The 26861-nt window shown below is 49.0% G+C and overlaps 1 protein-coding gene across 1 annotated transcript; it reads left to right on the top strand.

Annotated features, from left to right (window-relative positions):
* The first annotated feature begins 10781 nt into the window (after nucleotides 1-10781).
* Nucleotides 10782-18111, top strand: TMEM72 (transmembrane protein 72). Its single transcript, XM_055721456.1, has 5 exons — nucleotides 10782-11136; nucleotides 15153-15219; nucleotides 15645-15716; nucleotides 16446-16585; nucleotides 16773-18111. The coding sequence occupies exons 1-5, from the start codon at nucleotides 11067-11069 to the stop codon at nucleotides 17231-17233; spliced, it is 810 nt and encodes a 269-aa protein (XP_055577431.1). The 5' UTR covers nucleotides 10782-11066; the 3' UTR covers nucleotides 17234-18111.
* The last annotated feature ends 8750 nt before the right edge of the window (nucleotides 18112-26861 follow it).

Raw genomic sequence — 26861 nt, 5'->3', positions numbered from 1 at the left:
GGTATCACCTGGCCCCAGACCTCACCAGGGTCACTTGCTCATTGCAGCCTGCCCAGCTACTAATTACCCTCCATTTCCAGCAAAGCCAGACATAGCACCAGCTCCTGCCCACTGTGCCAGGCACTCAGTTGTGCAGCTCTGGCACACAGGATAGTGTGGTTCTCTGGAAGGGACACTCACCTTCAGAGCCAGCCTGTCACCCAGGTAAGCTCCTAGTGCTTGTAGCAAGGTGCTATTTTGGTGGGAAGAAAAAAAAAAACCACAAAAGTGGGAAAAAAACCCCCAAACCAAAACCCACCCACAACGTAGTCAGTTTGGTTAGAACCTCCAAGAGCAAAACAGAGGCAACCCAAGAGGCAGCACAGGTGCTCTGGGCACACATCTATACCTCTAAACCCAGACACCAAGTGACAGCAGTTAACAGAAGGGCAGGGCTCATTCCCTGATACCTCAAAGCACACTTCCCAAACCAGAGTGGCTGTGCCCAGCTTAGAGCTGCCTTCTCTGCAAAAACATCTCCTAGCAAAACTTACCCAGCTGCTGCCTTTGATATTTAAGTATCTGGCTGTGCTCCCATAGGCCACCACAACCAGCCGAGCCCACTCTTCACCTAAGAGGTGACCTCCTCTCCCAGGTGAAGCCAATCTTTGCTCCAGAAACCCCAACCACAATTCCCCCACGTGCAGCCTGGGAAGCAGGAAAAAGGCTGGGGAAGAAGCAAACGCATGGATGCCAGCCAGGAGAGGAGTGACAGTGTGTATTGCTAGCCCCAGATCACAGCTTTAAGCACTGGGGTAATCCCCTAACAACTTGCTGAGAACATTTCTGGAGGGCATGGCAGCAAGCTGTGCTTGGGCAAGCTGCGGCAGTGCACAGCAAATCCCAGGCCCTGCACTCCTGCCCAGAGAAAGGGAGTCTAAGACTGAGGAGTAGTCACAGGTTTTCTTAAAACAGCTTGATTATCTTTTTTCCTACCTAGAGTGGGAAATGCTAGTTACTGGCAGTGCTAAGATCTGCCTCCAGCACTAGGAGAAGGAGACCTGGAGGAAAGAGGGTCAGGGGACAGGAGGGCATGTAGGGAGGAATTTTTATGGATGAGTGGTATGCAAGCTTATAGAAAGAAGGATTTCTCCAGTCTTACTGCTGCTGGTATATGTGTGACAAGGGGTTGACAAAGGTGCATGCTGTATGGGGTCAGCTCTGGGCATGTTGGGAATAATTTGTTTGAGTGAATCCCTTGTTCCTTCCTGAAAAAGCTGACTGGAAAAACAGGTTGGGGGGCAGTTCAGGAGAAGATTGCCAGTCAGCTGCCTCTCCCTCCCCTGTGCAATGTCCCAGGGTGGAGGGGGATCTGACCCTCTGTCAAGCAAGCACATGGGCCAAGGGCTGCATGTAGTGTGGTGGGACTGGGCGTGCAAACGGTGAGCTCTTGCGGGTACACACCCTCTGCTTGGTTAGTGGATGACTTTGCTACCTGCCCCACAGTGAGTCTCTTCTGACTGAAGAGGTCTTCGTGAGGCTGTCAGCTCTGATACAGTCCTCTGTGCCTCTGGGCAGGAGGAAGGTGGTCCGGGGCATGTGGCCACCTAAGGGGGTGAGTTCGCAGGGTGGGACAAGCAGTGAGAGCACACCCAAGCTCTGGCTCACTGTCACACTAACACAGCACTGAGCACAGCAGGCACAGAAGAGCCCATGCCAGGTTCAGGGACTGGCCCTCAGTGCAGCAAGACACAGCACAGCCAGTGGTACCCAGAGTCGCATGGGATGCTCAAGACAGGCAAATATAATACATGGCAGAAACTTCTGCCCATTACCTCAGGCTCACACCTGGAGATCTGATGTGATGGACCAACTCAAGTTTACACCGTAGCTTTCCAGCTGAGGCCAGGACAGCCTCCTCCTCTCCCTCCAAATCTACTAGCCACACCAGGGTCACAGGGTTTGCAGGGGAAGCCTCCTCTTTTCTGACCCAGTGCCTGGTGCCTAGGCTGGGGGACAGAGTTGGCGTTTGGGGCCTCCCAGGGACTTGCCTAACCTCATCCTACCCCTGTCTCCAGATCTGTCTCCTTAGCTGCTGCTTCTCCTTGCTCAGCCTCTTCCTATTCCCAGCCCCAGCTAGGGGTGACATGACAAACCTCCTGATTTTAACCCATACGCTTGAAACCCTTTTAGACAACATAGTAAAAGATATGATGGATCCCACTGTGCTTGTTTGCTTTGTGGTCTTTTGGAGGCAATGCCAAGTAAAATGAAGCCCCAGAATAAATCCTACTGAACAGGATCATTTTCACAAATAACCTCAGCTACACAACTTGCAAGTCCTCAAGCATTTCTACATCTCTGCAGCCAAAAACATGTGTTTTGTGTTGCTTCACATAAATCTCTCAGGTTATTTGTCTGCATAAACCCTTCTATAAATTGCTCACTGGGCCTTGAAATGTAGCAAGCAGGCTCTTTGATGTATGTCTCAATCACCAGGTACATCAATCACTGCTGTGCACACCTTGTTTACTCCCATGCAGGGAGAAGTTACCAGTCCCCTCTGCCAGAAAAGAGGGCAAAAAGTCAAATGGTTTTGATGGATGGATAAGTGTCTGTGGGCTAAACCTCATGCACAGAGCTTGTTTATACTGAGACTTACTAGCACTCCCTCCTCCCACTAGCTGATAAAATACTCCTCCATCCGTTCTTATGAAATATACTCCAGACCAAGAGCCTGCACGTGAACATTCGATCTCTTTGTGAGCTCCTTTTACACTACTGCATTTCCTCCTGCGGTGGCAATACGTCTCTGAAAAAGAAAAAGTAAAACATCAGGCTTATTCTGTAGTGTTAAGGTGGTATATCAGTCTTGTTACAGACCCAATCTGCACAGAGATGCATCTCACTCTTCATTATCACAGCACAACTTTTAGCATTTATTCTGAGTCCTGAATCATGTTTTTAGGTTAGAGTTTAGCAGAGTAGCTTTCTTGATTGAGAGCTATCATTGGATTTCACAAGGGGTGTGCAGGCTCATGGACAGGCAGGAAAGATTCATCACCCTCCAGTGAGCTGTGCTGCTGACATGCTGTGTGATACTGTTTGGATTAAGGCGTCACTCTGCCTTAGTTTCCCCATTCAAAATTAAAATGAGTCAGTGCAGTAGAAAAACTGAGAGCATTTACTTTATGTTGACATAGTACTTCTATTTGGCCATATTGTTGGGTCTCAATGATGAGAGTCAGTCTGCATATACAGCACATTAACATGTTATGCTTCTCCAGGGAAAGCAACCCCTTGTGAACACCCTCTCACCCCTGCATGTGGCTCCTGCACTGCTGCTATAAGTTGCAGTCTCCTAGGGGGACGGCTCATATTAGCCACATTTTTGTAGAGGGGGGCTGAAGGGATGGAGAAGTTGGAAGAGGGGAGATGGAGCCTTAGACAACTTGTCCAGTAGTTCAAACACCTTGTGTGACAGCCCAGAGCTCATATTCACTGGCAGCTACTAAGGAAGGAATTGGCTGGCTTTAGGAGCAGGCTACAATCTTTATTCAGGGGTCTCAACTGCAGCTGAACTGCTGATTCAGACAGAATATGTGTGAATGACTTCATTCCTTCTTCAGCTACATACAAGTAGGCTGAGGTTGCTCTGGAGTATCTCATGGGTAATTTCTCTGCCTCTGCACTGCTGCTGTGTAGTTATCTTTGGTACCCTCTGAGTTCTGTGTTTTCTTGTGACCTGTGATGTGGGGCTGGACTTCTTTTACTACAGCTTACTGCTAGAAACAAAATTCTATTATTAAAAGTGGGGATGGGTCTTTCAAGCCACTTATTCACCTTCCGATCTGATCACTTCAGTCCCATGGGACTTCTTGTGGTGTGAGAAATTTCTCAGCGCCAGTGGAAAAAGTGGATGTATGCTCACATGGATCACATCCTCCCATGGGGCTGAAATCCGTGGCCTTCACATCCAGATCACAAGACTATGTCTCTATTGCAGTCAGTGATTCTAAGCATAACCTCTTCCATCTGCTCTGCCTGCCCATGTTTACCTTACCAATCACTTCTGGCTGCCTCTGGACACTAACCATCATACACTAATCGACATGTCCCCTGCTAGGAGGGCTTTGTCACATCAAACTCAGTATGCTCTGGGAGTGTTTTAGATGTTTAGATGCCCAGTGTGCAAGCTCTATGGAAAATGGAGATGGATCTGGTTTTAGTGTGGCAGTACATTGAAATGTTCTGATGCCAGCTTCAGCATGACAAGTCTCTCCCAAGGTCTGCAGCAGACTGGCTGCTACATGGTAGGGTGTTCCTTTATGCGTGGGCAACATTGTCTGTGTGAAATGTCAGCCTATCTTTGAACATTTCTGGAGTCCCCACAGCCATCGTATAGGAGCAGCTCACAGCGATGGAGTCTGACTAAGCCCACACTCCTGCAAGAAAGGGTGGGAACTGAGGGGCAGCAGGCATATAGAGGACATGCCAGGACTTGTGCAGGGTGTAGCCATGGCTCAGGATCACACACGTAGCTCCCTTCACGTCTCCCTTCTCTCTACGTGCCAAGCTGACATCTCCTGTCATCCACCTGAGAGCCAAGATGAGGCTTCTGAAGACAAGAGATTCCCAAAGAAGAGGGGCGAGGCCCTCGAGTCCCCCCCACCAAACCCAGCACTGAGCTCTGCTCTCTCTGCCCTGCACATGCCACAGCAACTCCATCACGCTGAGGGTTTCCCTTTGCCCCACTCCTTCTCAGCAGAGGATTGAGCAGGGCGACCAGCTGCTTTGCTGTGTTGTCCCTCAGCGCAGTGGAGACAGTCCTACTGGAGAAAGCTCGTGCGTGTGACACTGAGCAGCTCACTGCTTGGTGCACTGGGCACATCCCTGACGGCAGGAGCAGCCAGGTCCCCGGTAGGTCCCCAAGCAGGAGCCTTGTGCATCCCACCGGCTGGCATCCCCTCGCCCCCGCTAATTTGGGGCACCACCCCGGCCCACTCAAGGCTTTGCTGTCTCTACAGTGCTCTGCAGCTCCCAGCCCCACCCCTGTCTCAGCCCTCCTAACTACTCACACTCTACTGTCAGCAAGCAAACTTCACAGGCAGCTGAGAAGTGGCAAGATCAGAGGCATTCATTTCCTTGGAGCTTAGCTTAGCACCTTGAACTTAGTCTCAGTTCTCCTGATGTCTCATCTCCCTCATTCCACTGTGGCACTTCTGGTTTGGCTTTGCTGTAATGCCCCAAAGATCATGAGTTTAAATCATGCAATTAGAAGCAATACTACTGATAATAGCAAACAAAGTTTTTTTCACTTGGGAATTTTCTTTTCTCTGGGTTTTGAGTCTCTTTTTGCAGCTTTTCTCTGCAATTCTGTGAGCTAGAAATGTGTTTTTCATGGAGAGTCTTGCATAATCACATAGTTCTGGGAGCCAACCTCTGAGAGCCCTGCTATTGAACTGGAGATCAGATGTATAGCAAATAAAACTACTTTTGATATTTCTTGTTATTACAACTTTGTTTAAGACACACATGGGTTTTCAGTGCATGCATGCATACATATGCACGCACACACACGTATGCATATATCCTGATCGCACATCTCTCTGACAAGCGCTATGTGAAATCCTGCAAGCCCAGCACACAGTGCCCAGCCCACCCAGTCTTGGTGAGCAGGGTGGCACTGGGATGGGGATTTATCCCAGCTCTCCTGAGCAGAACAGACCTTGAGGGGATGGCCAGTCAGGAGCCTCTCATACACACTCCCATGTGCCCACTTTTTGGAAAGCCTCCAAGGTTGGTGTCAAACAGGTGACTAAATAAGAGAAGGGAAGTTTACGCTGACATGCTGGGAGATCCCCTTCTGAACAAGGGGAACTAGCCTGGGGCCGAGGGGAGGAGGCTTTCAGGTTTACAGGGAAAGTGGGAGTCACCAGCCAGTCAGAGACATAGCCTGCTTGGCCCCTTGGCCCTCATCCACTGCAGGGAGGTATAGGTGCTGTAGAGGTCTAGAAGATCCCCACAAGTACATCAGACGTGTTCGTTCCCGTATCCAGATTCTGTTTAAGATCGGCTTTGCCACAGAGGCACCTCTTCCCCCCCCAGCACCCCCACACCACACCACAGTGTGATGAGCTTTATTAATTCCAGATGCCCGGATGAGAGCTCGCCCCAGCTATTGCCAGGCACAAGGCACAGCCTGTGCAAGTGCCCGGCCTGGCCCCAGGAGAGGTGTGGTGCCTCTCCCCGCTCCGTCACGCCAGCCGTGAGCAGGCCCCCGGAGGGGCTGTCAGCACAGGGGCCATTCACCAGCGCCTCCAGCTCACCCTCTCGGCTGGCTCAGCCTGCGGCACTGGGGCTGTGCCGCCACCGGCCTCGGGGGCTGGCTGTCCCGGTGGGGGACAATCGGGGCAGTATACTGCTGAGCCTTGACCCCATCCCTGGCAGGGTGGGAAATTCCCGGAGGAGCGGACAAATGTTCGTCAGCGTGCTGGACACCCTTTGATCGAGGAGCATAAAGCAAAACAAGCCGGTTATTCATTCGTGTTCGCTGCAGCTCTGGGCTCTCCCCAGCCCCCTTCAGATCCATGTGCTGTCTATCACGCTTTTCTTGCACGCCTCCCTTGCTCAGACAGCACAACTTCCCGGTGCCCTCTCACCACCGCCCTGCAGAGGGCTGGCTGTAGGCTGCCTTTTGCGGGGAGCAGCCGGGCTGGCGGTGCAGCGGTGGGGTCCTGCTGTCCCCTGCCGGGCATCCCCAGCATGGCTTGCAGCGCTGCCCAGGCTCTGAAGGCTCCAGAGGGCGGGATTTAGTGGTTACAGCAAAGGAAGAGGTGGCACACTGAAGATTTCCTTTCCAGCTCTGCTGTTTATGTACCTTCAGGCACCCCAGTGTCATGTGTTTTGCCTGCCCCGGGAGAGGAAGGAGGTCTGCCAAGCTCACCTCAGGATGCTCTCAGTTCATTCAGGTTGGCTTGGAAAGCTGTGGAGCGCTGGTGATACAAGGCAGGGTGAAACTCCTGCTGACTGTGACGAGATGTTTGTACCCAGTGAACCCACAGCTGCGATTCACTGGTGCTTCCAATCAGCTGGGTCCATCTACCATCAGCCAGCAGTGAGAATCTGTTCCCTCTCCATGACATGTGACCTGGTGGAAGGAGGGCACAGGGAGGCAGCACACGGCACCACTGCAAGGCTCTGGGCTGTTGCCTGCTGGCTGCCTGACCTGCAGTGGCCAAAGGAGAGTGTTGGTGTCAGTCTGTCCCAGATGAACACGTTGATGGAAGGAGATCCCACCTCCACTGCTGCTGTTAAGAGAGGGGACCAGGACTGCCAAGCAAGGCTGCATGATGCAGTGGTTATAGATGAGGGCATAGAGAAGGGAGGGGAGAAAACAGCAGAAACAAAATTCTAGAGCATTGTGTAAGGCAATTTGGGAACTGTTTTTACATGATGGGCAAGGAGTGGGAATAGCTAAGTCAGGCATGTTCCCATAGGTTTCTGCCAGAGCATAGTTTGTGGTGCCCCATGCCCCATGATGGGAATCTTCACTCACCACAGTGCTTTTGCAGCATCACCATTTCACAGACGCAAAGCACGAGGTATGTTCCGCTCCCCCACAGCCTTCCAAGGGGAGTTGCTCAGTACAGATGCTGAGCATGGCCGTGGTGGCCATGCCACAGCAAAATTACTTGAATGAAGTGTGAAGAGGGAGAGATGAAGATGAGGACTAACGTCACCATGAAACCCTAACAATGAAATAAAAACCTTTCAAACCTCTCCATATATTACTGGAAGCAGCCTGTAAATGTTAACCCTGGCTGGCAGCCAAAGTGCAAATGGCAAGCCTCTGTGCAATAGAAGTGGCATAATGTGCAGTGGGGACCACTGCTATTATGTGTCCCAGAACAGGCTGTGCTGGTGCATAGGTTTTGCAGTTTTGGTTACAGGCTATTAAACCCCTCTAAGGTCATAAGATCTCAGTACTCCTCTGAATGCATAAACTCATTCCTAAAAGCCTCACCAAAACACACTCAAATGGCTCACAGTTTCATTGAGGGTATCATCTCCCCACTGGAACAGAAACAGAATGAGAAGGGATGCTTCTACCAAGAAAAATCAGGTTCATGTGAGATTGCTTGGTAGGAGCACTAGCCAAAAAAAATCCTGAATGGAAGGAAGGAGCCACTGAAGGATTGTTGGTACAAAGCAAGTCTGAGGATACCTGTCCCGCTCACTCTATGCTTTCCTCATGGGCACTGGAGTGAGAGAAGCACTAGTGCACCAATGAACAGTGAGTGGAGAAGACCTTAAGTTACCTCAGGCTAAGAGTGTCCCCAGGAGGGGGACAAGGACCATCAGGAAGGCTGATGTAGGCCCACTCATAGCTAATAGATAATAGCCCACAATAGCTAAGAGAACATGGGAGGGAGACAGGAGGTTCAAATTGTTAATGTAATAACCTGCCTTTCTTAAATAGATTGTGCTCCTCTATCACCCCACTACACACCGCCCCAACACCCCCCCAACCCCCACTCCCCATAAACTTAAGTTTATTTTAAACCCTGGGGCTTGTTGTTCTCCTGAAAGGAAACATTGCAGTCAAGGACTCTTAGGCAAAGTCATTTCGTTTCTGGGTGAGAGCTCAGTGCCATTTAGTAAGAGCCCCCCAGTAACAGCCCAGTGCACTGCACTGCCCATGTTGGCAATGGGGACCCCTGCCACGGGAGGAGGCAGCGGCTTGCTGCATTGAGAGGTGCTGGGTACTGGCTGAAGGGTCGGTACTGATAGCACTCAGGATTGCACTGTGGTATTTGCCACTTTTCTTAAACTAATCTCATGCGTGTAAGTGATTTTGAAAGGCTCGTGTCTTCCTTTCATCTATTTTCTGTTAAAGTAGTTTCCTAGCTTTCATGTTTGTACAGAAACACCTGAAATCCAATACATCAATATTTAAAAAAAAAAAGCAAGACAGCAGGATAAAAAAGCATCTAGACTGTTTGCACAACCTCAGAGCTCTTAAGCCGGTTTGGTGATTTCTGGAAGTGGAGTGTGCTCTTGAAGCCTTCAGTGATGCGCTGTGACAGGGCACGGGGATCACCCAGGCAGTGCCTAGCTGCAGCGGGCAGGGCAGCCGGGTTCCCCGGCTGGGCTCTTCCCCTACCTTCTTATGACCTTCCCCACTGGCATGCCTCTGTTTCCCTCTTTGTGTTTCTCTTGAAAAGGAAGTTTTGACACGCCACTGAGTCATCAATTGTGGAAAACTCTAGTTCCTTCAAACACCCGCAGTGGTGTGGGAGGACAAGAGGAAACAGGAACACCCAAAGGCAGTGCCAGTGCTGCAAGGCAAAGACACATTGCGGGTTTGCACCATTCAGCACTGCCCCTTGGGATGCTCTGGAAGCCCTACTGCAGTGGGCTATTCCATTTTTCACATGAAAAATATGCTCTACCCCCAGACCTTGTCAGTATTGCCTGCTGCAAGATCCCTGCCACCCACCACCTTGTAAGTGTTCAGAAAAACAGTCTGCAGTCATTTAAAGAAATTAGGGACCCATTTCATGAACTCAGGCATTTGGTTGTCCTGGAAAAACCCAAGCCTGAAATATAGATCAAGAACCTGTGGAAGAAAAGCTATTGGTGTGCCCTTGGACCAAGTCATCTCTACATGCAGGACACATCAATATAACACATACTGTCTAGGTTCAGCTTTGTGTCTCAGGCAAGTGAGAAGGGGTCACAGGAGACAGGCTCAGCTGGTTGCCACCTCCCTACAGGGCTGTCCATGCATGAACTGAATGTGATTCACCCAGCCCCTTGCTTGCAAGGCTGCCAGCTTCTCACGGGAGCAGCGAGGGGCAGGGGCTGCAGTGACTCGCCCAGTGCCGGCTGCAGCACAAGATGAGCTCACTGACCCGTCAACCTGTGGCCCCACAGGCACTAGACACCTATGCTGCCTGCCAGGACTGTGCTGCTGCTCACATGCCCCTCCTGAGGGACTGCAATGCCCAGATACTGCTGCTGACACCACCTCTTCCCTGGGCAGCAGCAGGTGGGGACCAATAGTGACCTCCAGTAAGATGCACCAGAGAAATGTGGGGCCCAGCGGCAGGCCAGCACTGTCCCATCTTGGCCTTCAGACATGCCTAGGGCTGCCCCTCTCCAGAGGCAGTGTGTCCTGCAGAGACAAGCCAAGGATGACCAAGCTGTCTTGGATAATCCATTACAATTTGGTAATCCAATACAAAGAGGTCAGAGTGCATATGCACTCCACTCCACGTGTCAGGACACTTGTGTGACCCTGGTGCCATTCAAATGGCTCTAGTGACTGCAACACAGAAATATAGTTCACTGAGGTTCCCAGGAAGAGAAATACACATCGCCCCTGCTATGATCAGCGTGGGTCTGTAGGACCCTTGGGAATAAATCTGATCTCTTTGTTCCTGTGGTTGAACATCAGCCTGGACACTGCCTGAGCCACGCTTGTCAGAGCCAGGGAAAGCCTGTGTGCTGAGCAGCAGCCGTGGTGGAGGGTGCAGGGCTGGAGTGCCCTGGGAGCCTTGTGACTTGCCAGAAATGTACCGCTCTTTTGCCAAGAGCAAACATCGCCATCCTCACAAATGGTTAACCTGCAGGGAGCTGCATAGCAGTAATGACTTCACATGCATTTAATCAGCTTGGGCTTCCAGAGCCTCCTCTGGAGCAGGAAAGGCCGTGCACCCCCGGTGCAAATGTTCCCAAAGCCGCACCCCCCCTTACCAATCATTAATCATCACCCGGCCGGCAATGTGAGCAAGCAGCAAGCGAGCAGGAAAAGGCCACGTCTCCCACAGCCCCTGCGGGAGCAGCGGGAAGCAGCGCTGACCGGTTCCCTGTGGTGGCAGCTCGCTCCCCAGCCACCCTCCCCTGGGAGCCCCGGGGAAGTGGCCAGTCCTCCAAGCACTGCCCTTTCCTTCAGGAAGGTCACTTGGTCCTGGGCGCAGGAGGTTCTGCCTGAGGCTGGGAGGTGCTGGGCTACGCATGAGGCGGGGAGCCCTGAAGAGGAGCTTCTGCCTGGTCGGCACCACAGTCTTCATCTCTTCATCATGCGACACAAAGCCTTTTGGAGTGCCCTGGAGTACACCTGCCGATTGCTGGGCATCTCCACCGCAGCAGGTAAGAGCAAGCTCTTTTTTTTATTTGGCACTAAAAGGCACTGAGTGGGTGTCAGGATCCCTGAGCTGTGTCCCTGCCTTTGGCTAGGTGCAGCCACTGCTCCATCCTGTGAGGGGGACAAGGAAACTTGCTCACTTTTCCTTTGGGACTCAGGGAGGGACAGTGCTGTATGCCTGGCCAGGTTTTTTGCAAATGCTGTGGGAAGCACAGTGAGACATCAGACAGGAAGAGCGAGCACTCTGTATGGCAGAGAACAAACTAAAGCACAAATGGAAAAGAAAACTAAATTGTATTCTTCTAAAACAGACAGGCACAGGCAAGATGTGAATGACACTGAAAAGCAAAATACATGTGGCTGAGTAAAACTGCCAAGCTGCTCTGTGGGATGTGAAAATGACGGAGGAGCTCCCTGTGCTATGCACGGTGAGATGTCCTGTGCCAGGCAGGATGGAGAAGTCCCAGCCATCATGGCACAGTTTCTGCCAAAGTGCTGCTTTGCCTTTCTAGCAACCCATCAGGGAGCAGGCTTCGGAAGCAGTTCAGGTTATAGCTGCAGCACAAACATCACAAGTTCACTCACCTGGCTAGTTGCATCCTCTTACCCACTGCCAGGGGCTTCTTGGGACCCATGTCCTCTGGGTTATGTGACACATCTTACCACTTGGTTTCAGGTGAAATACAGGTGTTTTGAGCCAGACATTTCAGGCACAGCATCTCACCCAGAAGGACTGAACTGTGGTGAATACCCCCTCACATGAGACATCTCTGGATGAGATGTGGGGAAACAGATAAAGCAGAGGGCTCAGGGGTTCCTCTGGCACTGCTGCTGACCCATTGTAATGGGACAGGACAGACAGTGCTCTCTGCCTCAGTTTCCCCATCAATAAAGCAGAGATCAAAGTGCCTGATTTCCTTAAACGCTGGAGGTGTGAACTAGAGGTAGGAACTCCTAGATGAGAGGTGACTTGAGGTGGTGCTGTGATTCCTGTGTGAGTCCCTGAGGAATTTTATATTCAGACACCACAGAGCAGTTCACAGCAGGCTCTCCTATCTTCGTATTTCCTGTATCAGCTACAGACAGCCATGACCGATGCTTTGCTCAAGTTAGGGCAGCAAAGTAGAAAGCACACAGGTCAGCTGAAAAGAGCACAGGTCCCCAGTGACACCCAAAGCCCAGCTGGGACACTGGAAGCTGTGCTCTGGAACATGCTTTAAACAACTGATAACAGACAGAGATTTGAGTCTCTGAGTTTATACAAACTCCCAGTTGGTAAGTGCACATCATGATGAGACTGCAACAGATAGGAGCTGAGACACAGCTTTAACCAGCTAATGCAATCTTTTCCTTTCTCCATCCCCATCGCTCTCAGGCCTACTACATGAGACCCATGCTGGTCATGTTCTCTCTTAAAGCTCCAATGAAACTCATAGAGACCTTCCCAGAAGAAAGCATTAGCTTCTTGCCATGGGAAAACTAAAGCCAGGACAGAAAAAGTGAAAGTAGCTTACAATTTGGAAGTGTGTTAGTGGAGTATAATCTCCCTCTCTCCTGCTTGTTTTCTTTTCACTATTTGCATTGTCTGCACCTCTTTCTGTAGTTCTTGAAATAAGCAGTGCAATTGTGTCTCTGTGGAGCATCACAGAGCATGGCCAGCTGCACTGCCAATCTTTGTGCTTTTCCATAGCTCTGATGCATTCTCAGTATCACCGGACTTTCCCAAAAGGCCAGTGAAGAATGGGAGGTGCCTGTGTTTTACTCATTTATGTGTCTCAATAGTGTAAGAAAACAGCTTGATGCAGTGTTTAGTGCCTGATGAGGTGTGTGAGGTTTTTGCATGAAATGGAAACCATGCAGAAGAGAATCCCATGGGTTTTGTTTGAAAAAAAAATAAATAAATGAAAGGAAGAGGAGAGTGCATCAGCCTCGCTAATTGATTCTGAGAAGGCTGAGCCAGCTCCATAAGCTGCTTGCTTATACACAGAAGGTTACCCATGTAATATAAACCTCCCCTTCCCCCAGGATCTGGGAGTGTAATGGCTATCTGCAGTGGTGGGGCTGCAGGGTTTTTTGTGTGTGAGAAATCAGACAGCCCCTACCATCAGCAGAGCCTCATGGCAAGTTAGCAAAGAGTGATCAAACAGCTCCGCAAGTCACTGCAGTGTTTGGGGCATCTCTGTAGTTTAGAGATTTTAGGCCTTGTGATTTCTGCATCTAGGAGAGAGTCCTTACTTATTTCTTAATTCTCATGCTTTCAACCATTTAATTCCTAATCATGTGCCTTTAGCCACATGGTTTGGATAAGATCCAAATAAAGGCAGCAGCTAGTCCAAACAAACACCTCGGAAACAACCCTTTGCTTCTTGCATATTCTTCATCCAAATAACTTTGTGGATAAAGCAGAAGCTGTGTAAAATGAGGAACCCTCCTTATCCAGAGCAGAGACTTGATCCTAACAGCTGAGCTGTTGAATTCTGCATTCATCTGCAGGGAATGAATGAATGAACTCCTCATTTGTAGGAAAAATTGTAAAGAAGAGTTCTCAGTCACAAGATAACAAAGGACAATACTTTGAATGTAGGATGACACAGCTCACACAGCTTCACCGATAAGGCTGATTTCCCCATGTCCCTGCTCAGGGCTGGGGGGACAGCCTCCATGGAGGAAGGTGGTGTGTGGGCTCCATGCGTTCCCCCGGCTGACAGGGGCCAGCAGCTGCAGGTGAAACAGGAGGAATCAAAGCAAGACCACAGCTTTGTCTTAGTCCTGGCTTTGCTCACCCAGGACAGGAGAGCTATGCGCTCAGGCACAAATCCTTGTCATTGATCCACCTTATAGGCTTCATAGACATTAGTCTGCATTCCAGTTTGGGAGCTTCATACCCCTCTCCAGTTAGTGCAAACCACAGCTCAGAGAGATGAAGCCAGCTGGCACCTCAAGCCTCGGCCAGTGTGCACAGAGCAGGACGAGCGGTGAACTTCCTGAGCACCAGTGGATGGGCAGGGACAGCTCAGTGAGATGTGGAGCCATCGAGTGCAGACAGGAGTGCAGTGACTGCCTAGAGAGATGCTGCGGCCATGAGACCTGGGCTCAGCTCAGCTCCGCACCTCAGGCACTTGTGCAGCATGACTGTCCAGTTGCACACTGACCAACTTGCTGCAGCTGGTGCAAATACATTCATTTCTGTTCCATTTTTGAAATAGTCTGGTTGGGAATTGAAGGACATTGAAGAAAATTTTCCATCCCCTGAAGCTATTGGCCCACAAAAGCCAGTTCAGGGAAGATTTTAGCCTCACTAATACTCTTAATCCCCCTTAAATTGACTCCCCAGTGTGCTGTGCTAGCCAGGGCACTGAGGGGACGTTCATTCTCTGTTTTTAATCTGCCTGCTCCCGTTATATGTTTTTCTGTTTGCTTAGCAAAGGACCTTGATGCCATGGCTACGGCCCTTTGTGAAGGCAGCTGGCATGGTTCCCCCGTCCTGCTCCTGTCCTGCAGCCATGTATTGGGTGCAGCAGGCCTGGGCAAGCAGGGAGGGCAGGGGAGTGAGGCTGGCAGGCACTGGGGGGACCGGGGCAGAAAGGCCCCCAGACCATGAGGGGGCAGAGGTAGATGGGGGAGTGGGAGGGAAGTCCCTGTGGCAGCTGTGATGGAGCGGCATGGCAGGTGGTGGAAGGGACACAGCATACTGCTGCTCACCTCCTCCAGCTGTCCAAGGCCAGCTGGTACCCCCAGATCACCTCTCCCCAGCCCAGTGGCAGTGCTGCCATGATAGTGACGCAGCTGGGATGGGTTTCTGGGCTGTATGTCAAGGCCAGAATTCAGCTCTGACCCCCTCTGGGTTGGTGTGTCAGCATGAATCACTGGTGCTGGCAGTCCTAATGTGCTGCACAGCACAGGAGGAGCAGCTCCACCAGCCCCTGGGGAAACTGGAGCATCGATCCTAGAAGCTGGGTAGGGCACCAGAGAGTTGGGAACCAACCCTGCAGTCAGCATCTTTCCTACTTTTTCTTTCTAGTGCTGATCGGTGTGGGAGTAGAAACTCTGCAGCGAGGACAGTTCAAAAGCCTGGCTTTCTATCTGATGTGAGTATTTTTGCCCTTGAAGTCAGAGCTGGCTGGGGTGACCCGTTTGACCCCTCCACTGTGTGTAGCACCAGACTAAACTGCAACAGCAGCAGGGAACATTGCTGGAGGCTTTGGGGAATTCAGATCTCCATATTTAGGTTTCAAAATAGTAAGCTATTTCTGTTAGAGAAAGAGATGCTACAGCACCATCCCTAGTACTCAGATTCTGGCAGGCCAGAGGTGACACTGGTTGCAAGTTATCACCTGAGGACAGAAGGGCTTTGAGCTCTCCTCCACAAACCAGACAAGTAGTGGGTGTTCAGTCCCCAGTCCACAGGCTCTGGTGAACTGGAACTAGTAAATCCTGGCCCTCTGTGCCCCTTCTGGCACCTGGAAAGTATACTGAAGCCAAGCCCTGCCCCCCTGACAGCTTTACTTTTCAGTTTTTCAGGAGTCGCCGTTACTGCCTGTGAAGGCGGCTTCTTTATCAGTTTGTTCCTGGAGATGTGCTTCACGTGAGTAGACCCTGTCCAGTCTTCTCCAGCCTTGGTGGGACCTCCCTAAGGCAACTCGCTCCTTACAGGCAACACCAGACCTAGCTGAGCTGCAAGTGCCAGACCAAAGGTCCTGCCCCTAATGCCATAGCGAGTGCACTCAGGCAGGGGGGAGGTGAGTGAGGCCATGTCCACAGCCAATTAAACCTGTGTTTTAACCCAAGCTTGTGCCATAATTTGCTGAGCATCAGCATGACAAACCCTGGTCTACAGCATGTACTTAACACTCAGTATGAAGCCCTACAAGGGGCTGGGGTTGAACTAAGAGCCAAATTCCCAGGGTAGGCTGCAATTCCCTCCCAGAGACAGCACAGACATTCAAGTTAAAATGTAGAAAATCCTTATGTACTTCTCACACACTGAACACTTCTGCTGTCTTTTAGCATAAACTCAAAAGCCTTGATGGCTTAAACGCAACGCCTTACTCCAGCTAATAGGGACTCGGCTAGTGGCCAAGTGAGCAAACACACCAAGGAGACATGGCCTGAGATGATGACCTCTGGCAGATGTAGCCCCTGACCTCTTTTCCCTGTGGGAGAGGCTCAGGCTTTGCTTACTTTCCCTGACCAACACACCGGTTTCCTGGAAAACCAGAGTGAGGATCCACACATCTAGATGAGTGACAGGTCCAAATCTTCTTGCCATGTGCTTGATGCCACATCCCATAAGGACCTCTGTTTCTCTCCCCAGATACGAGCCCGACTCCCTGGCCCAGGCCTGCTGGAAGCAAGCTAGATGCCCAGGGAGCTTCCAGAAATTCCTGGGGTACACACTGCTCTCAGTGGCTTGCTTCCTGCATCCCGTCCTCGTCTGGCATGTCACCATCCCTGGTGAGGAGCCCACACTGGGGTGGGGAGTAGTGCAGATGGAAGAGAGAATGGCCTGTTGGGCCAGAGAGGGTGGGGATGTGCGGGGTGCTACAATGGTTTCAGATGGTGCTGAGCTAGCTAGACCAAGCACTGCTTGATGAGGTCTTCACCTTGTCCCAGCCTTCAGCCAATATGGCCTTCTCCCCAGGCTCCATGCTGGTGCTCACCGCCCTGGCCTACTTCCTGCTGAGCAAGAGGAGGAAGAGCCCAGGGCACAAAGAGACGCATCCCCAGGCAGGCCAGTACGTAGACCCTTCAGCCACCGTGGCAGCCTCAACCATCGCTGGTGACACTGAGCAGACGTATACCTTCCACAGGGCCCAGAGGGAGCAGCACCACTCGCTGCTGGGCCACATGAAGAGCATCCTGAAGGCCAGCAAGGACAGGAGCATGGCCCCAGTAGCTCCTGCCCAAACAGCAGCCCCGCCAACCCCACGCAAGCAGGTGCACTTTCAGGAGAAGGTGGTGCAGATCATCCCCTCTGTCAGCGAGAGCTTGGAGGATGTGGAGAGTGAGGCTCAAGAGACCACGTCGGACACAACACCCATCCTCACACCCCCCGATGCCCCCGTCATCCTTGCTCCCCTCAGCTCCACAGGCCTCTTTTGAGCACTCAGAAGGAACGAGAATGGGACAGACCTGCTACCCCTGGCACTGGCATCTCTCCCGGCTGCTCCAGCAGTGAAAGGGCCCTCTTTGCCCTCCCTGCCTCCAGGGTGACAACTGTGTCACCCCCTCTTCAAGGGGCTGCCTGTACTACATGGTCCCACACCCTGTGACGGGGCCGGTGGCAGTGCACAGCCCCTGCAGTGCCATGCCCTGGGGACAGGCAGTGGTTCAGCCAGGGCAGGAAACTTTCTGCTCGCATGTCCTCATGCCTGGGCCACACCTCTGTTACGACACTACACACCACAGCAGCTGCTCCCGCCTAACATCACAGCTATGGCACGTGCCCCCCATGAGGCAGCAGCAGGCAGGAGGAGAGGAGACCACCATGCCCCCAGAACAGCTTCTGCTGGGGTCAGCTGTCTCCCTTCTGCCCTTGCTGCAGGCTGAAGAGCTCAGGGCTGGGACACATTCAAGTGTGGGGCACTGCAGCCTGCATGTTCCCTCACAGCTTCTGCACCAGCTGCAGCAGGCCCAGAGTACCAAAACGTCATTTCAGAGACAGGCTGAGACCAAGTGCATCCCTGGGGCTAGCACTCGCTGAGTGCCCTCCCCTGAGATACACTCTGAGCCCAGCAGGGAAATCACCTCTGGCCTTGGCTCTTGGGGACACCTACGCAGGAGCAGGGAGGACCCTGGGTCTTCCTGGTGTCCCCTGCCTTCACAACCATCGAGTCAGAAGAGCTTTGGGATGGCGTAGCAGCTCAGGTCATGAGATTCAGCACCGAGCTGACACAACAGACTGTGTGTAACTCCCAGTGTATGTTAATTATGGGCCCCAGAGGGCAAGGCAATAATAAAGTTACAAAGCTGTCCCACCATGCCAGCTCTTCCTTGAAACCTTCACCTCTGGCTTAATCCTACCATATTTCCTGCCCTGTGAGGACCTTTCACCTATAATCAGGCATTTCTCCCCTGTTCAACTCATCGCCTTGGCTTCTCCCACCTGAGGACTAAGCAATATTTGCAGATGGCAAATGCCATCTATGCCTGCAGATACCATCACCAAGACCCTCTCAGCAGCATGAGGCAGGTCTTCTGGCAGCACATGGGAAAGTACTCGAGTGGATGGGTTTTCTCAGACATGGGACAAGGCTACACTGTCACCACTGCTGGGATGAAGAGATTTAACTGCTCTAAGCACAGACACGCAGCATTGGGGTGAGCTGGTGGTAAGGAGAGAAGATCCTTGAGACCTATTTATAAGGTAGAAGCTAGTGAGGCTGGCTGTTTTTCTTGGAAATATGTTATTTCTTCTTTTTGAAATCTCAGCTCTCTGAGTCATAATCACCATATTCATTTAGGAAAGCAGTGTAGTTTGAAGTGAAATGTGAAAATGTAAAGTGTAAGCATTCAAAAACCAGAAGGCAATTGAAATAAGAACCCAGTGCTACTTTTTAACAAACTCTTAAAGTGACTCCTAATCTGGGAGATGGATGGGGAAGAAGGTGGAAGATACTGATACACAATATTTGACTGCCTGTGTCTGATAATGAAACTGTCCACAACAGCAGCTTATGAATGGTTGCACACACTTGTCATTCCTACAATCAGACATAAACAAAATTTTTGTTGCATCACCAACATTTAAAGTGATAGCCGGTATCAATCTGTTCTAAATGATACATGGAATACAGACCTTCTCCTTCTGGCTGCACAAATCTATAAAAGTAACCCTCCACCCCGTAACTGCATGCTGCAGAAGAGTCACGTACACATCTGCCTTTAGGGAGGTTTTGTACCTGCAAAAATGTTTTCAGAAAATTTTGCCCATTTACAGCCTAATGCTGCGAGACTGATAGCAGCAAGCCGAGGATCCACCACAGCTCCACCCTCAAGCTAGCATATTCAACACATTAAGAATTAAAAATAAAGCTATTTTCCTCTAAAGTCTGTGACCAAACAGCATTCCTGCACCAACAAAGTTCCCAATCCAGATATGCTAACGGGTACCCATCCTTGCCAGCTCTGCCCCAAAGGGCTGTGCTTGGACCCAGCTCCCCAGTTCCATCAAACATTGGCTCTGCAATCTGACCTTCTCATTAGCAAACTCAGCTTTCTGCATCACCCAAGGCTCTTCTTTGAACATTGCATAACTAATTACACACACAGAGATAAGGTTTGTTGAAAAAGCACTGCTCCCAATAGATCAAGCAATCTGCTGATGAGGGAAGGACCACATTTCTGCAGCCTACTACTTTCTAGCCCTGAGCAAAGTTCCAGGGCAGCCTGGGTGGGGACAGCTGCTCTTTGACAAATTTCATCCTTCAGCCCTTACTCAATCAGCCCCGTGCTTCATACCAGTGGGGCAGCAAGGCCTGTGGGGAAGGGGAGAAGCAGTGTGGTGAGAGCACTTGTGGCACCCTGAAGTGTGTGATGATCAAATCTCATTGCTCTGTGAAATGCATAAAATGAGTCTGCAGTTGCTAGAGCTTGCAGAATTAGGTATTTCAGGTTTTAGGCTCATCTTCTGACAGTCTGTTGTAGGTTTCCCTTAGGAAACAAGATCAGGGGGAGCTAGAGGTGAGGTGACTGTCCAGCCTTCCTGGAGACAACACTGTGCCCGGTTGCTTTTCTTGCTTGCTCCCTTGTGTTTCCCTGGCTCTTCTCCAGCCCCATAGCTAGCTGACTCAGGAGATGAAGGCTGGAAAAAAGCTGCTCATCTTTTATGTGGTATTAAATTGCCTGTTCAGTTAAGGTCCATGGCTGCTCACCCTGGAGTCTGTCAAGAGCCTGCACCAGTGCCAGGGAAGCAGATGCTCATCCAGAGGCAGCCGAGCGGTGCCCCAAACAGCAGCAGATGGGTGTATTCCCACTGCAGGGGCTGAGCTGCTCCCCGTGTTGCCCTTACCAAAGAGCCCATTTGTACCTCTCTCCCTCTGTTCCTTACCACCCATCCCACCCATGGTGCTATCTTCCAGCTCCATCAGCACACAGAGCTTGTTAGCCCAGAGGAAAAATAATTAGCAAAAAGAAAGCGGGTGGCTATCTTTTTGGGTAATGAGCCAAATAAATTCATGGAAGGAAGGGCCTGCCACGAAATGAAGGGTATGGGGGATAAAAGCACCCTTTCAGAGGCAGCAGGCTGTTAGAGCAGCTCAACTGCTTAAAGAAATGCAGCCTCAGGATTTCTTTAAAATCCCAGTGCAGAGGAAATGTTTAGCCTCGGGGGGTGTCAGATGACTTTGCAGAGGGCTCAGAGATTATTCACTCAAGTGTGCACTCCTCTGTTGTCCTCTCTCCCTACATCTAGCTGTGAGGGACATCCCAGGGGCTACTGAAAGCACCAGAGATGCTGCAGAGAGCTGGTGTGTGTGGGTGTTGGTGTGTGTGTGTATTGGAAAACCTCTTACATACAGGGTAATTGCAGGAAAAGAAAAAAAGGAAAAACTTGACACTATTAACCATGCAGTGCAGCGATATCTAAATTTGAGCTGCCTGAACTGTAAGTTCACACAGCACTACATTAACACTGTTACATGGGTTTTGCCTGCATTGCAGTTAATCCATGATATGGCTAATTATTGAGATTAGTCCACTGAGTTAGAGTGCATAAAGCTATAAACTCCTACAGATTCCCATACTGAAAGGAAACAAGGTGAATCATCCAAAACAAATACTTGTGTAAGGTAAAACTCTGTGAGATAATCCTGCCAGAAATTGTTTCCTTCAAAATTTCCTCCAAAGATTTCTCTGCATGAGGAAAACTTTGCCTGCTTCGCATGTACGTGTGCAGTGGAAACACCCTACATTATACTTGACAGCCCCCGTCACAGCTTAGTGAACTAGTATGTTGTAATCAATTACTCTATTTTAAGTTTTATATGAAGGCAAAAATAGACTTCAGTGCAGGCTTGGATTACAATTCCTCTGCCTCCAGTGCACACTGGATACAAGCTACACAGCCCTGAAGGCAGGTACGCTACCTGCCCCACCACAGTGCTTCCACCTCCTGCCAGGTGCTTGGATGGTCACCCTCCAGACCTCCTAGCTCCCCCCAGGGACTCTGGGCCCCGGTTTCTCTGAGCACTGCTCCGTATTTGAAACATGGATATGAACATTTCACCCATACAACAGCAGCGTTAGGAAAACAAGGTACATTTGTAGAGGAGTGTTCTGTTTCTGCAGTGTCGGTGCTCCAAACCAGAAATGCCCTGCTGGTATCTGCCTGTGCAACACTCACAGCAGCAAACACTGGTATTGGCATCAGTGGCATGGGCAGCTCCTAATTCAATGTTGAGTCATATCCACATGCAGGAGAGGAGCTGTCTCCACTCGATTCCAAATGCTGCATACTCACACACCTGCAACCCTACCACTCCTCAGCCCTGCACCTTCTCCCATCCTATTCAGGAGATTCTCCCATGTGCTGCGCCAGAAATGCAGGTTCTGTTTTGGCTGTACTCCTGCATTTTGTGCTGTGTAGGAACCAGAAACCAGGTCCCAAACCTGCCTGAGATTCCTCAGAGCTGTCAGCTCCCTTACTTGCTTGGCATGGTGCGGGCAAAAGCAGGAATCTGACTTGCAGATGCCATGTATCGGTTTACATACCACTGGTGAAATGACTGCACTTAGGTTATTCCTAGTGAATGATTAAGATACCTTTAGGAAACTAATTCTTGGCAGCTATTCACTCAGCATATGACTTTATTGAATCTTGTTTTGAGGCTCTATGCAAAACACCAGGAATCTGATTTTCCAAGCCAGGTCTTTGGATCACAGACAAAAGAGGGTTTCCATATTTCAAACAGGAAAAAAAAAAACCCCACTAAAAAAACCAAAACCACAACAGAAAACCCCCAAAAAACCACCACCAAAAAAAAAAACCCCAGAGAAAAAAACATAAAAGCAGAAGAGTAATGTTTCTTGGCAGCTTCTCCTCACCCCAACCTGTACCTAAAAGGAACTTCATACAGCACAGGAGGAAGCTGTGAACAGCATCTTAACACTAATCCCCATTCTACTCTCATCTGTTCCTTCTGCCCAGCCTCTCCTTCACCCCAATCTTTTCCACCCCTGAGCTGGCCTCATTCGGAAGAACTGTTTAAAAATAAATATCACATTGATCAGTCCATGCTAAACAAAATTATACATACTGTGACATGATTGCCCAGTTGCTTCCTACCCTAAGTCTCATTCTGCTGCCTCCCTGTCCAAAACTCCCCTGTAAGAGGGGCTGGATTCAGTACTCACCCAGATGCCCAACCTTGCTTATCAGCCCCCAGCTCCCTGCTGGCACCCCGCTCCCTGCCTGCTGCATCACCCACTGTGCCTGTGCTTGCTCTTCATGAAAAGCCACACTTGCAGTTGCAGTTTTGGGTGAGGCTATCAACACTGCAAAGGGAGGTAACACCTGCCAAATCCCACCTGGAAGGAAAGAAGGCAGTAGCCACAGGGGACATGCCCAGCAAAAGGAGGTTATATGGCAGCCTTAACCAACTAGTTAAGTTTTTATGTTGTTTTTAGGTAAACCTTACCTTCCGACTCTGGATGCCTACTGTTGTGCTACAAATTTTGCACCATAAAAAAGCAAGTTTGTCTTTTCAGTAACATTTTGTGCTGGGCTGCCTTACTTCCTTCCATAGCATGAGAAAACAGAAGTACACAAGAAGAGTTTCACTGTGCACAAAGCAGCTGAAGAAGCTTTTCTGCACTGGCTACTCACCCACACTCAGGAAGAATTCCGAGGGGGAATTTGGCACAGTGACAGCATTTCTGAACTTGATACAGTAGCACTACGTTTCTCCCTTTCATGGAGGAGTTCTTTATTACCTCCTTCACTCCTGTGCATATTGAGGAGACAACCCCCAGCATGGGAGCAAGCCTGCCTCCCAGCCCAGTCAGATGAAGGGGCCACATCCCATTTTATGTCACACTGAAGGGGTATGTCCCTGTATCATGTACCTAGGAAGGCTGAAGCTTCCAATGAAGGTGCAGGTGTATTACAGCACTCAGATCCTCTCCATGCTCCCAGATCTGGTGTATACATTTGCAGAAGCATGGCAGGGAAGCTTGATCTAGGAGGTTCTTGAGGGGAAGGGCTTGGGAAGGGATTTATACCTTTTAGCTGCACCTTCCCCACAAAACCCCAGGCCCAGACATGAAAAAGAACTCCATGTTATTCCTCTCAAACTAACCGTTATTCCTGCTCAGCATTTTTTTCTCATCCAAGCATCTGCAGTCTCAGAAGAAATCATCAGCTGCATAAATGGAAATAGAAGCGTCTTCTCCAGCAATAGGCATGTTACATGTTTCATATTGGAACTTCATGGGGTCACAGTAAACATCTCTCACGTGGAAGTGCTGTAAGAAGGAAATTGCAAACAAATTCCTGCTGACTGGTTTGGAAATGGAGAAGGCTATGTTGTAGTCATTACTGCTCCTGGCTCTTATCCAGTACTAAACTATCACATTTATACTATAATAATTTTATCAACCTCATGTTAACTTGCTATGATTTCTTCACTTCCAAGTAGCAGTCACAGACACAAACATTCCCTCATTCAAGCTGATTCCTTCTAAACCAAAATTCCAAATGAAAGTACAACATAGTCCCTCTGCTAATGCATTTATCATGTAGTTATAAATGAAAATGATCTTTAGTTTTCATATCCTGATATTATTCATAAGGTTGCTGCTACTGTATGTCTTTGTTTTCCACTTATCTAGCACTTTCAATCATGGAATAGCTGGCACAAAATGACAAAATATTTTTTGCTTTGTGTCCTGCAGCTATAATTAAGAATGCCCCAAACCCATTAATTATATCATTGTTCTTTCTTGAGACAGCACCATATGTATGAATTACTCCATCAACAGTGAACACTGTGTTTTTAGAAAAGGTACCATGACAGATCATATGACACAAACTACCAGACGAGGTAAAGGAAAACATATGATGCAGAATTCATACCGCCGTGGAAATGTTACTGCAGCCACTGTGCTGGTTCTGCCCTGAAACAGCGTCCTGCACACCACTCTGGACAGACTCTCTCCTTTCTTGCTAATTTGCTGAGAGCTGTAAATGACAGTAGAGGAATACCCAGAGTTCAGCTCCAGCTGCATGCCCACCTGCCCCACACTTTCTGTGGTTTCCACTTGGTGTGGCTGACACCTGTGAAATGCTCATACAGCCACCCTGGACTGCATGGAGCTAGCACACAAAAGCTTAGGTTTGTTACTCGGTATTTTTATTGAAAAAAGTAATTATATGAGGTTTTGCTCCACAACCAGCAAAGTTAGTAAAACAATAAAAAAGTGTTAGAAAAATCAACTTAGGCAATGTCTAAAAATGCCTTTTTGTAAGACTGTAACTAGCATTACAGATGAGCCAGTCAGATGGGATTTTTTCCTTGCTAAAAATCATTGTACGGCTCAGGAAAGCACACTGAAAATTATAAGCTGGATGGATGAAATCAAAGTTAGCCTCAAGTAGAATAAAATTAATAATAATAATTTGTTATCAAGTTATGCAGAGCTTTCATGTAACAGTAATTAGAAATAACAAGATAAATCTTATTTCTAAAAACAATTTCTTTTGGCAGTCTCAATGTTTTTAATGCTGTAGTTACTAAGATGAAAGGTATTTTTATTAATAGCATTTTGCCTTTGTTCTATCCTTTTTGGAAGAAGTCTGAGATCTTTGAAAAGTTTTCTTATAAAGCTGAGTAGGTGTGTATATGGCTCAATACCTGCACAGGTTAGCTGCTAAGAAGAAGTTGCATTGAAGCCAAGTAGAATTTCTGTTTTACTGTACTGTGGTTTATATTTCATTTGATCTATTTTATCATGTTTAAAATCTGATTTATCCAAAATAGTAATGAGAAACTTTTACAGACAAGTCTATAAATTTACTCTGCCTTGGATGAATAACCCACAAATGTACGTCCATGAAAAGCAATCAGAGAACAGTTTTATGGACAACATCTCAGCAATAACATTTACTATACATGCCTGATAGTCAGAATAAGACCTGAGGCAACAGGTTGTGTTATAATATCCTCTAAAGAAAGAATATATTGAGTTTCAGGTGCATACAGGGGTCAGGGAATAGAGTAAATGTAATGGACTAGACTAGGCTAGACTAGATTGAAATGGAAAGAAAAGGAATAACTTCAGATAATATAATGTAATTCCAGTGCAGGTGTAATTTCAAGTTGCTACTAGTAGAAAGCGGAACTGCTGAAGGCTGTCCATTGATGGACAAGGGCTGAAGTCCAAAGGTAAGATAGTGATTTTTTTTCAAAATTATAATTTCTCAAATGTACATTTCTCCATATCTGCTTCTCCCCTCTGTAAACTAGAAAAGGCCATGCCAACTGGAGAGAGAGACCAACGGTATGAGATTGAAATGTTACTTCTTCAGATCAGTAATCTGATTCAGTAGAATAAATTCCATGACTAGAAGCACCGGGATTTCACTTGGGGTATTGCTATGCCTGAGCACTTGATGGGATGTAAAGGCGTAATGGTGGACAGAAGAGAAACGGCTGCGAGGCAAGAAAATACATACGAGGAACATGAAGGCAGAATAGAAATAGAAAAGGGTGCATGGGGAAGCTGAGAAACAGGAGGAATTTGTGAAAGGCTGAAGAACTGCAAAAGGACAGGTAGGTAAGAAAACATGGCAAGACACTGAAATGAAAAGAAAACAAGAGGGATAGGAGGTGCTCAGGGACATGCAAGAAAACAGTGGGAGTAGAGGACATGGACAGGACTGCAAAGACTGAAGTACAGAAAAACAGACAAGGGGCAGGACACTGGCTACATTAGGAGCTGGCCTCACCTCATGAACAAGGAGAGGGTAAATGAAGATTTATTTTATCCATCCTGAGCAAATGTATAACAACATATAGTTGAATTTGGAACTGAAATTGCCACATATAATAGGAGTGGTTCCTTCCCCTTCAAAGGCCAGAAGGCAGACTGGAAAAAGCAAACACACAGTAAACATAAGCAAACATGTGGGTATGTGGTAATTAATTACCCCATATGATTTTTCCATCAGCTTTTTAATTCTGAGGTGATTTGAACATGTTGTGCAACACTGCTTGTAGCACAGCTGTGTGGTTTCATGGGAGGAACAGCAGGACAGTGTGCACCACCTCGTAGTGCAGATGGAGATGACTGGATGGGACTCCAGACATGGTGCACCAGGGTGTGTATGGGAATGGCACATTCTTGTAGCACCATGATTGCAGCTGAACAGCTTTTCCTCAGCTCATACAGGAGACACCACACCTCTCCATGCTACGATTGTATTTAGCAAACCAGGTTTATCCTAAATGACCTCCCTTATCTATCAGTAATAAGACAAATGTGCATTGCATAGTAAGAACCTGCTATTTCATTCTGTGTGGCTGTAGTAAATCCACATTGCTTTGATGGAAAATATGAGGATGGTTGTCTCCAATTAGGTGCAGTTACACTATTTCTGACTGTGATTGTCCAGACAGAAATGCATGTGTGCATGGTGGGTAGCTGATGTATAATGTATTTGATGTTTCAAAGGCAGCAAACCCTTTGGGATTAGCATACTAACAGAGCTAAACTTTGCAGCACATGCTTTTCA

Source organism: Falco cherrug, chromosome 9, assembly GCF_023634085.1.
Source record: "Falco cherrug isolate bFalChe1 chromosome 9, bFalChe1.pri, whole genome shotgun sequence".
In the NCBI taxonomy this organism is placed as follows: Eukaryota; Metazoa; Chordata; class Aves; order Falconiformes; family Falconidae; genus Falco; species Falco cherrug.
This window is presented reverse-complemented; position numbering and strand designations above follow the sequence as displayed.